The 15857-nt window shown below is 38.3% G+C and overlaps 1 protein-coding gene across 2 annotated transcripts in view; it reads left to right on the plus strand.

Annotated features, from left to right (window-relative positions):
- The window catches only part of TRIP11 (thyroid hormone receptor interactor 11), a 63923-nt gene that overhangs the window by 14600 nt on the left and 33466 nt on the right, over positions 1–15857 (plus strand). For both annotated transcript variants that reach the window (XM_059182468.1, XM_059182471.1), the window contains exons 6-11: positions 1902–2067; positions 4148–4513; positions 7553–7593; positions 8148–8234; positions 11432–11644; positions 12448–15468. In XM_059182468.1, the coding sequence (XP_059038451.1) occupies positions 1902–2067; positions 4148–4513; positions 7553–7593; positions 8148–8234; positions 11432–11644; positions 12448–15468 (3894 nt within the window). The remainder of the gene's footprint in view (positions 1–1901; positions 2068–4147; positions 4514–7552; positions 7594–8147; positions 8235–11431; positions 11645–12447; positions 15469–15857) is intronic.

A 15857-nucleotide genomic window follows, 5' to 3' on the forward strand; every position in this document is an offset into this window, starting at 1 on the left:
TGTGCTCACTCTAATAAATGAATAAAAATCTCTAAAAAAAGTATAAGTCTAAAGAAGGCTCAGTTATAAAGCTAATTATGTAGTTTATGATTGTTTTTACCATTTTGTGTTTTCATCCTTTACGACTGCAAGGTATATAAAACTGTCTCTTCCAAAATCATTTGGTTTTGAACACTTGTTTTTTTTAAGTAGTTTATATTTCATTAGTGTCTACTTGGTATTGCATCTGGTAAAATTGTCTTTTTTTTTTTTTTTTTTTAAGATTTTGTTCATCAGAGAGTCAGTGGGAGGGAGAGAGAGATAATCTGAAGCAGACACTGCACTGAGCACAGAGCCTGTTGCAGTGTTTGATCCCATGACCCTAAGATCATGACCTGAGCTGAAATCAAGAGTCATATGATTAACCAAATGAGCCACCGAGGCTCCCCAAAATGATCTTTATTAAATATTTCCGAGGTTGCTTAAGTTTCAGGGTTTAGGGTTAAAGGATATTGACAAAATGTTAATACTGTTCATTGTAAATAATTTTCCCATAATGGTGGGATTTTGCTACTTTGTCTCAGTTATTATTTCTTTCAAGAAAAGTGTTAGTTACATACTTTTATCATATGGCAGTGAATTGTTTTTAGTGTATAAATTATTGGTATCTGGATGGCTCAGTCTAAGTGTCTTCCTTCAGCTCAGGTCATGATCCCAGGGTCCTGGATTGAGCCCCATGTTGGGATTCCTATTCAGTGGAGAATCTGCTTCTCCTGCTCTCTTTGCTTCTCCCCCCACACACCCGGCTTGTACTCTCTTGCATGCATGTTCTCTCACTCTTTTAAATAAAATCTTTAAAATTAAAAAAAAAAAATTATTGCCAGATATAGAATTTTTTGGTTTTGGTTTTACTATTATAATAATACTAATATGGGTATGCTCCCAAACTGTAAAGATTTGTGTTTGAATCCTGACTCTCCTGTTTACCATCTGTTATACTTTGAGCAAGTTACTTAATCTTTCCAGGCTTCCATTTTACCATCAGTATAGTAGATTTCATAATACCTTCCTTGTAGGATCATTTTAAGGTTTAAATATGAAGCTGCTTGCCAAGTGCTGGCACATAAATAAGTGCACAGGATTAAAGAGTAATTTTACTGGTCTTCTCAGGAAATAGAAGCTAATTTATTGATTAAGATTCTTGGTTACAAGCAACAAAACCCGTCTCTGGCAAAGGAAAGCCAAAGAGGTTTTACAGGAAGGACCCAGGGTAGTCTGTTCCCAGGATTAAAAGACAAATTGAGCATTCTGGTCTTGGGCAGGACAGGAATGGGAATAGCATCAGGATCTAGATAGTGGGACACAGTGGACAGACTTTTCTGGGTGCAGCTATCATAATGCTTGTGGTCCTTTCCCCTTTTGAAAGACTAAGCTCAAGATCCAGATTCCTAGGAGAGAGATTGGTGGTCTCAACTTGGGTAGCAAGATATTTTTACTCATCTTCTGTTTCATTTTTTTTTTCTTGCTGGCATTCTGTCATTAAATAGAAAAACTGTTCTTAAGGCCCAAGAAAGAAGGGGGACCTGGGTGGCTCAGTTGGTTAGTGTCTGCCTTTGGCTCAGGTCATGATCTCAGGGTCCTTGGATTGAGCCACATGTCTGGCTTCCTGCTGGGGAGTCAGCTTCTCCCTTTCTGCTCATGCTCCCTCTCTCAAATAAATAAAATCTTAAAAAAAAAAGACTCAAGAAAGAAAAGGGTAGAATTTTTCGGGAATTGTCCAGATTTGGGGTCTTTATTTAAAGTCTTTATAATCTTAGCATGTTCAGAGAATTACTTTTAATATAGGCTTTTGCACAACAATGAAATGGCTTAGGTATATTGTTGACTATAAATGTAGTTTAATTTGCTTTTATTTTTTTAAGGAACTCAAACAGACTCGAAATCAGGAAATTGATGACCATCAACATGAAATGTCAGTTTTGCAGAACGCACATCAGCAGAAATTGACAGAAATAAGTCGTCGTCATCGAGAAGAATTAAGTGACTATGAAGAACGAATTGAAGAACTCGAAAACCTGTTACAACAAGGTTGTTCATTGTTTTTGTATTTTTAAGATTTTATTTATTTATTTGAGAGATCGAGGGAACACGAACAGGGGGAAGGGCAGAAGGAGAAGCTGGCTCCACACTGAGCAGAAAGCCCAACTCGGTGCTGGATCCCAGGAACCTAAGATCATGACCCAAGCCAAAGGCAGCTGCTTGATCAGTTGAGCCACCCAGGCACCCCAAGGTTGTTAGTTTTATTAACTTAATGGATTAGGTAACATAATTAGATGACAAACGTAGTACTGTAAAACCAACACACTGGTGTGAACTTGGACTACATTCTAAAGAATGAATGAATGAGTAGTTCTGTTCATCTGCCTGAAATTTGCAGTGGCATCACTGTTGCAAGATTATGCAGAAATGGAAAGGTCCTTTTGCTTTTTTGGCGAATAGTTACATGGATTTTTTTGCATTGTTTGATGATGATAGTTTGGTAATAAGTAATCAGAAATATTTTTCCGTTCTTTAAAACTCCTATAAATAGGTGTTTAGTGGTTGATTCAAATAGTTTTCTTCAACTATTTATTTAAAAATGCTTTATTATGGGGGTGCCTGGCTGGCTCAGGAAGTGGAATGTATAGCTCCTGATCTTGGGGTCATGAGTTTGAGCCCCACATTGAGGGTAGAGATTACCTAAAACATTTTTATTCAAATTTTTATTTTGGTAATTTAACTTTTTGTGTATTTATTTTTACTTTTTATTTTATTTTATTTTTTAAAAAGATTTTATTTGACACAGAGAGAGATCAATAAGTAGGCAGAGAACCAGGCAGAGAGAGAGGGGGAAGCAGGCTCCCCACTGAGCAGAGAGCTCCATTCAGGGCTCGATCCCAGGACCCTGAGACCATGACCTGAATTGAAGGCAGAGGCTTAACCACTGAGCCACCCATAATTTAACTTCTTAAAAGACTTTCTTTTCATAACAAAATTGAGAAGGAAGTACAGAGATTTCCCATATACCCATGCCCTGGTATGGGTACATCATCAGAATGCTACATTTTTTATCAAGATGAATGTGCATTGACAGATCATGATCCCTCAGCATGTGTGTTTTACCTTAGGGTTCACTCTTGGTGTGTACATTCTCTGGGTTGGACAGATATATGACACATTTTCATCATTATAATATACAGAGTTGTTTCAGTGCTCTTAAAATCCTCTGTGCTCTGCCTACTCACTTTCCACCCACCCTCCCCCACAGTCTTTGTATTGTGTCTCTTGTTTTGCCTTTTCCAGAATGTCACATAGTTGGAATCACACAGTATGTAGCCTTTTCAGATTGATTTCTTTCACTTAGTAATTTGCATTTGAGTTTTCTCCATGTTTTTTTCATTGCTTGAAACCTCAATTCTTTTTTTTAAGTTTTTTTTTTTTTTTAAGATTTTATGTATTTATTTGACAGACAAAGATCACAAGCAGACAGAGAGGCAGGCAGAGAGAGAGAGAGGAGGAACCAGGCTCCCTGCTGAGCAGAGAGCCTGATGCAGGGCTCGATCCCAGAACCCTAGGATCATGACCTGAGCCGAAGGCAGAGGCTTTAACCCACTGAGCCACCCAGCCGCCCCTACACCTCAATTCTTTTTAATGCTGAATAGTATTCCATTGCCTGGATGTACTGGAGTTTATCCATTCACCCATTGAAGGACATCTCTTCCAAGTCTCGGCAGTTATAAATAAAGCTGCTATAAATATCATTGTTTAGGTTTTTATGTGGATTAGGTTTTTATGTGGATTAGAGTTTTTAGTTCTTTTGAATAAATACCAGCGAGTGCAATTGCTGATCATATATAATGGTGTGTTTTGTTAGAGACTGCTGAACTGTCTTCCAAAAGTTTTGCATTTTGCCAGGAATGAATGAGAATTTGTACTGCTTCACATACTCACCAGCATTTGGTGTTGTGAGTGTTCTGAATCTTGGCCCTTTTAATAGGAGTATAATGAAACTCATTGTTGTCTTAACTTTTTAAGTTTTTTCAAGTTAAATCTCCTAGTTGTATATAGAAAGCTACTTATCTCTCAGTAATTGACACTGGCTGTGCTTGATTTTCTGTTTATGTTCTAGGTGGCTCAGGAATTGTAACAACTGATCACTCAAAAATCCATGAAATGCAAAAAACTATACAGGATCTACAAAATGAAAAAGTAGCATCTATTAAAAAAATTGAAGAGCTTGAGGATAAAATTAAAGACATAAATGAAAAATTATCTTCTGCAGAAAATGACAGAGATATTTTGAGGAAGGAACAAGAACGCCTAAATGTTGAAAACAGACAAATAACAGAAGAATGTGAAAGCTTAAAACTGAAATGTAGTAAATTGCAGCCTGATGCTGTGAAGCAAAGTGATACTGTGACAGAAAAAGAAAAAATCCTTCCACAGAGTCCATCAGTGGAAGAGGAAGTGCTCAAACTACAGCAAGCACTGTCTGGTATAAAACATTTGGAAATTATCTGATTGGTGTTTATTGCATACTAGTTTTATGTTTTTAAGATTTTTTTCGTTTGACAGAGAAATTAAAAGTAAGCAGAGAGGCAGGCAGAGAGAGAGGGGGGAAGCAGGCTCCTTTCTGAGCAGAGAGTCCGATGCAGGGCTCGATCCCAGGACCCTGAGACCATGAGCCAAAGGCAGAGACTCAACGCACTGAGCCACTCAGGCGCCCCTGCATCCTAGTTTTTAAAGACAGACTGAGTACTTCATGGAAGTGGAGTATTCAGGCAGATTGGCTCTAGAAGTTGAGTAGAATTGTTTGGTTTTGGATTCAGTGCCATAATTAATGGATCACAAATAGGAATTTTCTACTAAAAAGGCTTTGTTGTTGGCTGGATGTCTCTCAACCTCCCTTTCTCATCCTTTATAAATTACAGGGAACTCATTCATGTCGGAAGCCATGTAGATTTCTGAGAAATATATATGTAGCTATTTACTGGAAGGAGGTATGGGCCTATTTCTGTTAGTCTGCATAGAACCAGATACTTTGTGGAACTCTAAAATTCCAGGCCCTCCAATTAGGGAATGCAATCTTCCTTGTTCAGAATTCTTTATTATTTTTGAAATGATGTCCTCTATCTAAGCAGACATGAGAATGATAAGAGCCATCAGTCCTTCATCGTTTTATTTAGTTACCTGTGTTATGTGTAAGAAAAAGTAAGTTAGTAAATGAAATATGCCAAATACCGGTGTTCATTCATGCCAGGAAAACATAATGGGAGCTCTTTACTGTGAAGATATATTTTATTTTGCACTTTTGTCTTCTCACAATACAAACTCTCACTTTATGAACTGGTTCATGCTCCGCTGGAGGTTTCTAGCCCTTGTGTGCTGTTCTCCACCCCCTCCCCCAATCCCCTTGGCGAGGTCTTTATCGTGAGCTCCTGACCCAGATGGCCAACTCTATAAACTCCAATTAGAGTTAGGTTCGATGTCACCATGTCCTCCTCCTCCTCTTCCTCTCCCTACCTTGGTGATTTACCAGTCTGCCAAAACAGAAAATTTGAAGTCACCACCTAGTGTGTCCTGTACGTTCTGTTTCCTTAGCTTCTCTGATTCAGTGATATTTCAGGATTGTACCCTAGAGGAGCTCTAGAGTTTCTTAGAAGGGCCTCTGTCTTGGGAGCTGCAATGATGGCAAAGAAAAGGTTATTCATTAGGGTTCTAGACTTCTCTCTCATTTGACTTTCGAGTAGCTCTGCTCCTTTCAAAATACATATTGGACGACTCATGGGTTTGTTTGCTTTAAAAACATTTGTTGTCCTAGTCCTTCCTCTTTTTCTCATTTCCATTGCTACTGAGTAACTTCAGCCAGTCATAATTTCTTTTGCCTGGTTATCTATAGATGTTACATTTTGTTTCTTTTCTTTCCTTCTTCTTCTTCTTTTTTTTTTTTTTAAAGATTTTATTTATTTATTTGTTAGAGAACATAAGCAGGGGGAGCAGCAGACAGGAGAAGTAGACTCCCTGCTGAGCAAGGAGCCCTGTGCCGGACTCATCTCAGAACCCTGGGATCATGACTTAAGCCAGGGGCAGACCCTTAACCCACTGAGCCTCCCAGGCGTCCTGTCTATAGCCATTTCTTAATGTAGGGAAATAACTGAGTGGTTAAGAATATAACTGAATTGGAATCCAGCTCATCACTAATTAGCTGATCTTGGGCAAGTTAATTAACATCTCTGTGCTTTGGTTTTTCCATCCCTGTGGTTAGGATAACACTCCTATCTTCTTCATAGTTGCAGTAGTAGTAATGGGGAGTCTATGAGTTACTAGATGCAGAGTTCTCTTTAGAGTAGGGGCTATCCCATTTTAAGTATTATATAAGTATTAGCTGCTGTTATTCTCTGGTTTCCATGATTCCTTTAATTTTTTTTTTTTTCTGTCTGTATCCAGAAAGGTTTTTCAGAAACATGCAACAGGTTTAACCCCTGATCGTAGTACTTTATGGCTCCCTGTGAACGTCAGGATAGTCTTTCACGATCCGGTCCATTTCCCTCTTTAGTTTCACCTCTTCCCATTCATCTAACTTGCTAAGCATTAGCCATACTGAACTTTGTACATAGCTCCTAGAGTCAATGACTTTGTCTATTAGCTCTGTTGTTTTTGCACTTGCTGCTCTGTTTGTGTGGAGGGTGTCTGTTTCTCTCTGCTGAGTCTTAAGTATATTATGATTCATTGTGGATATTGTGTCTGCAGGGAGGTACCTGTGCTACTGCTTTCCTGGCCTGCCTTAGCCCCCATCCCCCCAATCTGGAGTAGGTGTTGGCCCTTTCTGCTCTAGTCGCACCTTGTGCTCCCTGTATCATACTGTGCAGGAGTCATGTGTTTCCTTTCTCTCTGAATTGAAAGCTGCTTGAGAGCAAGCAGGGACTAAATGTTTTCATCTTGTTCTCTAGCAACTAACTGATTTCATAGAAAATGCTTAGTGTTATCTGAAAGAAAGTTGAATGAATTACTTCAGCTGAACTAATGGTATTCTGTCTTTGTGTTCTTCTAGAACCACTTCTATATATGGATCCATCTGTAATACCAGCTTGAATGTTTTTTTTTTCTCTTGTTATATCTAAGTCAGTTTAGAGAATTGAGAGGTTATTATATCATTACAAGAATAAAAAATACACATTTTTGTTCCATTTCCCCCCACTCTCAGTCCTTTTACTATTTCTTGCTACGCAAACTAATAGCTCATTTTGAAACATTGTTATTAATGTTTTTATCAAAGCAATAACTTCTGATTCATCCAGAATAGATTATAATTTTTTCTTCTGTTCCATAGGACTGCATTTTAATGGAGTATCTAACTGGCATTTATATTATGATTTCTTTGATATATCAAATAGAAGTATAAAACAAACCGTTTGAGCTTGCTGATTGTGCTTATAAATATATTTTATTTTAATTGAGTTTTATTCCTGAGTTTAATATAGGAGGTAATTATTAAGTTGAAGAGTTTTAATGTCATTCATTATTGTTTTTACAGATGCTGAAAATGAAATTATGAGATTGAGTAATTTAAAGCAGGTAAACTAATTTTAAGAGAAAAGCTTTTGGCTTTGATTTATCAAGAAAAAGTATTTTGATTATTATAGTTGCTTATTTTGTGTTTTTTACAAATTCACTTGAACTTATCCTGGGAGCTTGCATCTTAGTAATTTTATGTTTGCTGATTAATAACAAACTTCTTGAATCATAACTTGACATAATTTTAAAAGTTACATAATTTAAAAAATGCAAGTATATCATTTTCAGGATGACATTCTGTTTATAGATAGTGGAAGCGGATTTTCCACCACAGTGAGGAATGCGTTTTAATTTCCCTTAAGGAATTCAGAGAGTTGCTTCTATTGCTAATGATTATAGGCTACTTTGTAAATTTGTTTATTTTTTGAAATATAATAAAATTCTAAGAATATTTATAAAATGAGTGACTGGCTTTGGGCAGTCCAGTGTTGCTTGCCTATAGTTTTTATATATCACTGGAGAAATGCTGAGTACAAATGTACAGTAGTACAACTTGTGTACTTTTTTGTAAACTTGAAATTTATCTAAAAACACACTGTTTTAAAATTTTGTAGGATAACAGTCTCACTGAAGACAATCTGAAGCTTAAAATGCATGTTGAAACTTTAGAAAAACAGAAGTCCTTATTGAGTAAAGAAAAGGTGGGTACAGTAAAAGTGGGGGACAGAATTAAAATGTGTGACTACAGGTCACAGCCAAGGGCCACTTTGTATCAAAATGGAATGTTTAGGTCTTGAGAGTCCTGAGGGTAAAACTGATGTCACTGATGCTTGTCAGACCAGGATGAAGTATTTAGGGCAAAGTTCGAGAATGAGAGGCTGGCCAGAGTTCACATTTACAGATAAGGGAACCAGTAGGCATACATATATGAGCAGCTATATGTATAGGTAAAGTCTCTGCTTTGGTTTCCGATGAAGTCCTGAGAGCAGCAACACACACAGGTGGTTCTAGAGTCTGGAGTGGTGATAGTGGCATCCTACAGAATCTATTAACTGTTTCTCTGTCCTGGAACCTATCTAGTGTGGTAGAATTTCTTAATGGTGAGGTATGAAGAGGGATACATTCTCAGTGGCAAAGATAGAGGCTTTGTGTATGTTGGTAGCAGGTTTGGAATAAGGTTCTATAATGCAGTGTTGGGAATGAGGAGCGGTATTTTTATTATGTACTCGGTAATAATTCCTTGGCTAAGACAGGTGCTTAAATACAGTATGGCTGTGAGCTGATATTTTTAAGTTATAGGCCAGTGTCTTAACTCAGTCGAAAAAATTGATTTTTAAAAAATAATACATACATTCACTGATGTATAAATTCAGTAATTCATATAGAAAACCTTTAGATGGTACAAATGGAGTATCCTTTGCACCTCTTTTGGTTGGCCTCTTTTTTTTAAAGATTTTATTTACTTATTTGAAAGAGGAGAGAGAGAGAGAGAACACATGCAGGGTTGGGGTAGAGGGAGAGGAAAAAGCAGACTCCCTGCTGAGCAGAAACCGCCCCCCGCCCCCCCCCCCGACATGGGGCTCGATCCCAAGACCCTGAGATCATGACCTGAGCTGAAGGCAGATACTTTACTGACTGAGTCACTCAGCTGCCCCTGAAGGCAGTCTTTCTTACCAGTTTCTTGTATGTCCATCCTTCTAGACTACACTTATGATGTATGATTATATAAATAGCTTTAAAAAAATACAGCTTTTAGCCTCCTATACATACTATTCATATATGCCTTAACATATTTTCAGCATCATCCGCATTAGCATATACACAGTGTTTCTGAGAGGGATGCTGTCAGCGTGGAAAATTCTTAGCTTTGTGCACTGTTGTATGCATGGTGGGATCCTTGCCTCCACCCTTTCTGTTTACTAAAAACCAGTGTCTCCTCCTCTTTCTTAATTCTTATATTATCTCTATTTTCTCTGCTGTTTTCTGCTCTCTCTGCATTCTGCTTTTTCAGTTCCTCCTTTCTCTAACTGGCTAGGTATATTTCATAGTTTGCAGATCTCTGCACATATTTGATAGTATCTGTAACCTTGCCATGATATTTTTGGATTTGTAGCCATTCCTGATAGCTCTTGGTCCTTTCTTTCAATGTTATGTAAGCCTTCTTAACTTTTCCTGTAAGTTTCTCTGATATGGGTCTACTCACTGCTTAAGAACCTACCTGTAGGGCCATGCATGTTTTTTGTTTGTTTGTTTTGCTTTTTAAAAAATATTTTATTTATTTATTTGACAAAGAGATCACAAGTAGGCAGAGAGGGGGGAAGCAGACTCCCTGCTGAGCGGAGAGCCTGATTCAGAGTTCCATCCCAGGATCCTGAGATCCTGACCTGAGCCAAAGGCAGAGGCTTAACGCACTGAGCCACCCAGGTGCCCCAAGGCCATTCATATTCTTAACATCTACCTGAGAAAAGCTTGCGGTTCCCCTGATTGAACATATAACTATATTATTATTTTTTAAATTTAAACTCAATTAGCCAACATATAGTATAGTATATAGTATGCCATTAGTTTCAGATGTAGTGTTCAGTAATTCATCAGTGCCTATCACCCAGTTACCCCATTCCCCGACCCGTTGCACATGTAACTTTAGAAAGGCATTACAAAATGCTGTTTTCATTAACCGTAGTTCAGAATAAACTTCTGAATTGGAACTAAAGTGTGAATTTTGAGAGAGATGTTCCAGTTTTCCCTGGTCTCTTTGTAAGGTATGTTTTGTTGCTTTATTTGTAGATGTTTAGGATTCTTATTTGCTTTAGAGTCCATTTGATATTTTCTATTGGTGAAAGAAGGCTTTAAACTTTTGTTGTACCACAAGCATCACATGAGAGGTTGAAACAGTGTTGAAGCATAGAGAACTGTCCCACTTCTGGAGTTTAGAGGAAAAGCATTAAATACCTCTAGAACAGAATATAAAATATAGTTTAAAAATCATACATATATAGATAGATAAATCTTTAGGACTGTTAAGAGTTGAGAAAGGGGAACCTGGTCTCAGGTTGGATGGCAAAGGAAGGAAGGAGTCTACTTTCTTGGGTCAAAGGAGAGTTTCTTTGTGCTGACAGGAGCCAATAATAAGGGAAATTACTTTAATGAGAGAAAAGAAACATTTTATTTTCTAACTGGAGAATGAATGAATGTTGACTTTTATAGATATTTATTTAGTTTATGGTTGTTGGTGACTGGACATTAGGGGGATGGAAGTGTAGAGAACCAGGACACTTGGGACATTTTGAAGAGACTGTGGGGTGAGAGAAGCAGCAGACAGAAGGGAAGCTGAGTGGGAGTGAGATTAGGAAGGCTCCCACATGGGAAAGTTTTTGTATAAAGAAGCTGGAGCTGGATGAACTTTTAACAGTCATTCCATCTTGTCTGGTGTTACAGAAATGTTTTTCTTCTTTTTTTTTTTTGAAGATTTTATTTATTTGACAGAGATTACAAGTAGGCAGAGAGGCAAGGCAGAGAGAGAAGGGGAAGCAGGCTCCCCACTGAGCAGAGAACCCAATGTGGGGCTCGATCCCGGGACCCTGGGATCATGACCCAAGCTGAAAGCAGAGGCTTTAACCCACTGAGCCACCCAGGCGCCCCCAGAAATGTTTTTCTTGAAGCTACTCATAAAATCGCACATGAGTGAAGGCTGTGATTTGTTGAATTTTATGTATCATTGCTGAAGTCTTATTCAGTATTTCTGACACAGGCCATCTGAGAATAGATTCCTGTGTGTGTGTGTGTGTGTGTGTGTGTGTGTTTATGCCTGTGTGTGTGTCTGTATATATATAAAACTTTTTGTTGTCTTCTTCCAATTGACAATATACATTGTTTTTCCCCATTTTTATTATTTAAGGAAGAGCTTCAGGTATCACTTCTAAAATTGAACAATGAATATGAAGTAATTAAAAGTACAGTTGTAAGAGACACGGATTTGAATTCAACACTACATGACTTAAGACTGACTTTGGAAGCAAAGGAACAGGAGCTCAATCAGAGTCTGACTGAGAAGGAAATACTGGTAGCTGAGTTAGAGGAATTGGACAGACAGAACCAGGAAGCTACAAAGGTAACATGATGTGAGAACCAGAGTGGCACACATTCTTTTTAGTACACTGAAGATTGGAATAATAAGTGAAAATGATGGGTGTGATTTAAACCTGTGATTTCATCAATATTTTGCTTCATTGATAATCTAATCACAGAGGCTGGCAAACTTCTTCTGTAAAGGGTTAGATAGTAAATATTTTTTGGCCCTGCAGGCCAAATAGTGGTCTCAGTTGTACTCAGCTCCGCTCTTGCGCTACGTAAACAATGAACGATGGCTGTATTCCAGTAAGACTTGATCTACAAAAGCAGGTGGCTGGCCTGATTTGGTTCATTGGCTGTGTGACTCCTGCTTCAGTGATGAAGAGTTGAAATTAAACAATATATATCATTTACTTTCTCTGGTTTTAAATTGTAGTCTCTAGGATAATGAAATAAATTTGCTGTAAGTTGTTAGTAATTTTGTTAAGATTTTTTTTTTTTAAAAGATTTATTTATTTGAGAGAGAGAGAATGTGCATGCATGTAAACAAGGCAAGGAGCAGGGGGAGGGAGAGTCTCAAGCCAGCTCCGCACTGAGCTTGGAGCCTGACATAGGGCTCAATCCCACGACCCTGAGATCATGACCTGAGCTAAAACCAAGAGTCGGATGCTTAACCAACTGTGCCACCCAGGCGCTCCTAAATGTTGGGATTTTTAAAGTTTAGAAGGATTAGAAATATCTGAGGAGTATTCTTTATTATTTATGACATTTTACCAAATTTTTGTTAGGTACTAAAATGAGAGATTGTCTTAAAAGTGACCATTCAAATTATTTTTCTTTCAGCATATGATTCTGATAAAAGATCAGCTATCAAAACAACAAAGTGAGGGAGACAGTATCATTAGTAAACTGAGACAAGATCTAACTGATGAAAACAGGAGAGTTCATCAACTTGAAGATGATAATATGAACATGACTAAAGAGCTGGATGTGCAGAAAGAAAAGTTAGTTCAAAGTGAACTTGTTCTAAATGATTTGCATTTAGCCAAGCAGAAGCTTGAGGAGAAAGTGGAAGATTTAGTAGATCAACTAACTAAATCACAGAACAGTAACTTAAACATGCAAAAGGAGAACTTTGGACTTAAGGAACATATTAAACAAAATGAGGAAGAGCTTTCTAGAGTCCGGGATGAGTTAACTCGGTCTCTGAATCGAGACTCCGGCAGTGATTTTAAGGATGACTTACTTAAAGAAAAGGAGGCCGAAGTCAGAAACATAAGGCAGAAACTTTCAGAAATAGAACAGCTCAATGGCCATTTAAACAAAGTTGCCTTTGATCTGAAAATGGAAAATGAAAAGTTGGTTTTAGCATGTGAGGATGTAAGACACGAGTTAGAAGAATCCATTGCTGGTAGCAATCAGATTTCTCTGGAAAGAAACACTTTTGTGGAGGCTCTAAAAATGGAGAAAGGACAGTTAGAAGCAGAATTGAGTCGGGCCAAGCAGAGGCTGGTAGAAGAAGCTAATAAATATGAGCAGATGATCAAACAACTATCTAAGGCACGTGATTTGAGTACTTCTGCTTTACAGCTGGAACAGCAGCGTTTAATAAAACTTAGTCAAGAGAAAGACTTTGAAATAGCGGAACTCAAAAAGAACCTTGAACAAATGGATACGCACCATAAAGAAACCAAGGAAATTTTATCCTCTAGTTTAGAAGAGCAGAAGCACTTATCCCAACTTATAAGTGAGAAGGACGTTTTTATTGAAAAACTTAAAGAAAGAAGTTCAGTGCTTCAGGAGGAATTAGATAAATGTACTGAGGCCTTAAGAAAAAATGAAATTTTAAAGCAAACCATGGAGGAAAAAGACCGAAGTCTTGGGTCCATGAAAGAAGAAAACAATCATCTCAAAGAAGAACTGGAACGGCTACGTGAACAGCACAGTCGGGCTGCGCCTGTGGTGGAGCCTAAGCCCCTGGATAGCGTTACAGAGCTAGAGTCTGAGGTGTTGCAGCTGAATATTATAAAGGGGAATCTTGAGGAGGAAATAAAACGTCATCAAAAGACTATTGAAGATCAAAACCAGAGTAAAATGCAGCTGCTTCAATCTTTGGAGGAGCAGAAGAAGGAAATGGCTGAGTTTAAGAGCCAGCATGAGCAAATGAATGTCACACACACCCAACTCTTCTTAGAGAAAGATGAAGAAATTAAGAATTTGCAAAAAACAGTTGAACAGATCAAAACCCAGTTGCACGAAGAAAGACAGGGTGTTCCAACGGAGAATTCTGAGATCTTTCAAGAAACGAAAGTACAGAGCCTTAATATAGAAAACGGCAGTGAAAAACATGATTTATCTAAAGCCGAAACTGAGAGATTAGTAAAAGGAATAAAAGAACGAGAATTGGAGATTAAGCTCCTGAACGAAAAGAATATATCTTTAACGAAACAGATTGATCAGTTGTCCAAAGATGAAGTTGGTAAACTAACTCAGATCATCCAGCAGAAAGACTTGGAGATACAAGCTCTTCATGCTAGAATTTCTTCCGCTTCCTACACCCAGGATGTTGTCTACCTTCAGCAGCAGCTGCAGGCCTACGCCAAGGAGAGAGAACAGGTATTAGCTGTTTTGAGTGAGAAGACTAGGGAAAATAGCCACCTGAAAGCGGAGTACCACAAAATGATGGATATTGTTGCCGCCAAAGAGGCAGCTCTCGTGAAGCTGCAGGAGGACAATCAAAAATTGTCTACTAGATCCGAGGGTGGTGGCCAAGATATGTTTAGAGAAACTGTACAGAATTTGTCGCGTATCATTCGAGAAAAAGACATTGAGATAGATGCATTAAGTCAGAAATGCCAGACCTTATTGACAGTTTTACAGACATCCAGCACTGGGAGTGAGGTCGGAGGTGTTAACAGCAATCAGTTTGAGGAGCTTCTCCAGGAACGTGACAAACTCAAGCAGCAAGTGAAGAAGATGGAAGAGTGGAAGCAGCAGGTGATGACCACGGTCCAGAATATGCAGCACGAGTCCGCCCAGCTTCAGGAGGAGCTCCATCAGCTACAGGCACAAGTTCTGGTTGACAGCGATAATAATTCTAAATTACAAGTGGACTATACTGGCCTGATCCAAAGTTATGAGCAGAATGAAACCAAACTCAAAAATTTTGGGCAGGAGCTAGCACAAGTTCAGCACAGCATCGGGCAGCTGTGCAGCACCAAGGAGCTGCTTCTAGGAAAACTTGATAGTATTTCGCCCCAACTCTCCTCCGGATCTTTGTCGCCTTCCCAGCCAACAGAATCTCTTGGCACGGTGAAGCCTGATAGATTGAGGGAGTCTTCGAAACAGGAGCTAGAAGAGTTAAGAAAGTCACTGCAGGAGAAAGATGCAACAATTAAAACGCTCCAGGAAAACAATCACAGATTGTCTGATTCCATTGCTGCTACCTCAGAGCTGGAAAGAAAAGAACACGAACAGACAGACTCAGAAATGAAGCAGCTCAAGGAGAAACAAGAGGTCTTACAGAAGTCACTGAAGGAGAAAGACCTCTTAATCAAAGCCAAAAGTGATCAGTTACTTTCTTTAAATGAAAATTTCACCAACAAAGTGAATGAAAACGAACTTTTGAGGCAGGCAGTAACCAACCTGAAGGAGCGGATATTAATTTTAGAAATGGACATCTGTAAACTAAAAGAAGAAAATGAAAGAATAGTAGAAACAAGCAGGGTAAAGGAAACAGAATATCAAGCGTTACAGGAGACTAATACGAAGTTTTCCATGATGCTTCGAGAAAAAGAGTTTGAGTGCCATTCAATGAAGGAAAAGGCTCTTGCGTTTGAGCAGCTGCTGAAAGAAAAAGAGCAGGTATGTTGGGGATGGAATTTTTATACAGGAAAGTTGGGGTGGGGAAGATTTTCCAGTGGGTTGGTTACTTTATAGGTAATTGTGTTTGAAGGGGAATGTGAAGTTGTTCATTCAGAAATACCTCTTTCAGGCTTTTGTGACTTCATTCTGAGTAAATTTTCCTTAGAGGAACCTGGAGGTTTCTCCCCTAAATTACTAGATCTTTCTAAACACTTTTAGCAGCAGGTTAATTTAAATAGAAAAAAAAAAAAAAGACTTTAGTAGCAATTAATATTTTTCTTTAGAAAACAGAAGTGTTGAAATGACTTCCCTGTCTTTTCCTTGCCAGTGACTTGCACTTTCTGAGGAACAGTTGTGCATGCCTGATGAAGGAATGTGCACACACACAG

This window comes from Mustela lutreola, chromosome 7, assembly GCF_030435805.1.
Source record: "Mustela lutreola isolate mMusLut2 chromosome 7, mMusLut2.pri, whole genome shotgun sequence".
NCBI classification, from domain to species: Eukaryota; Metazoa; Chordata; class Mammalia; order Carnivora; family Mustelidae; genus Mustela; species Mustela lutreola.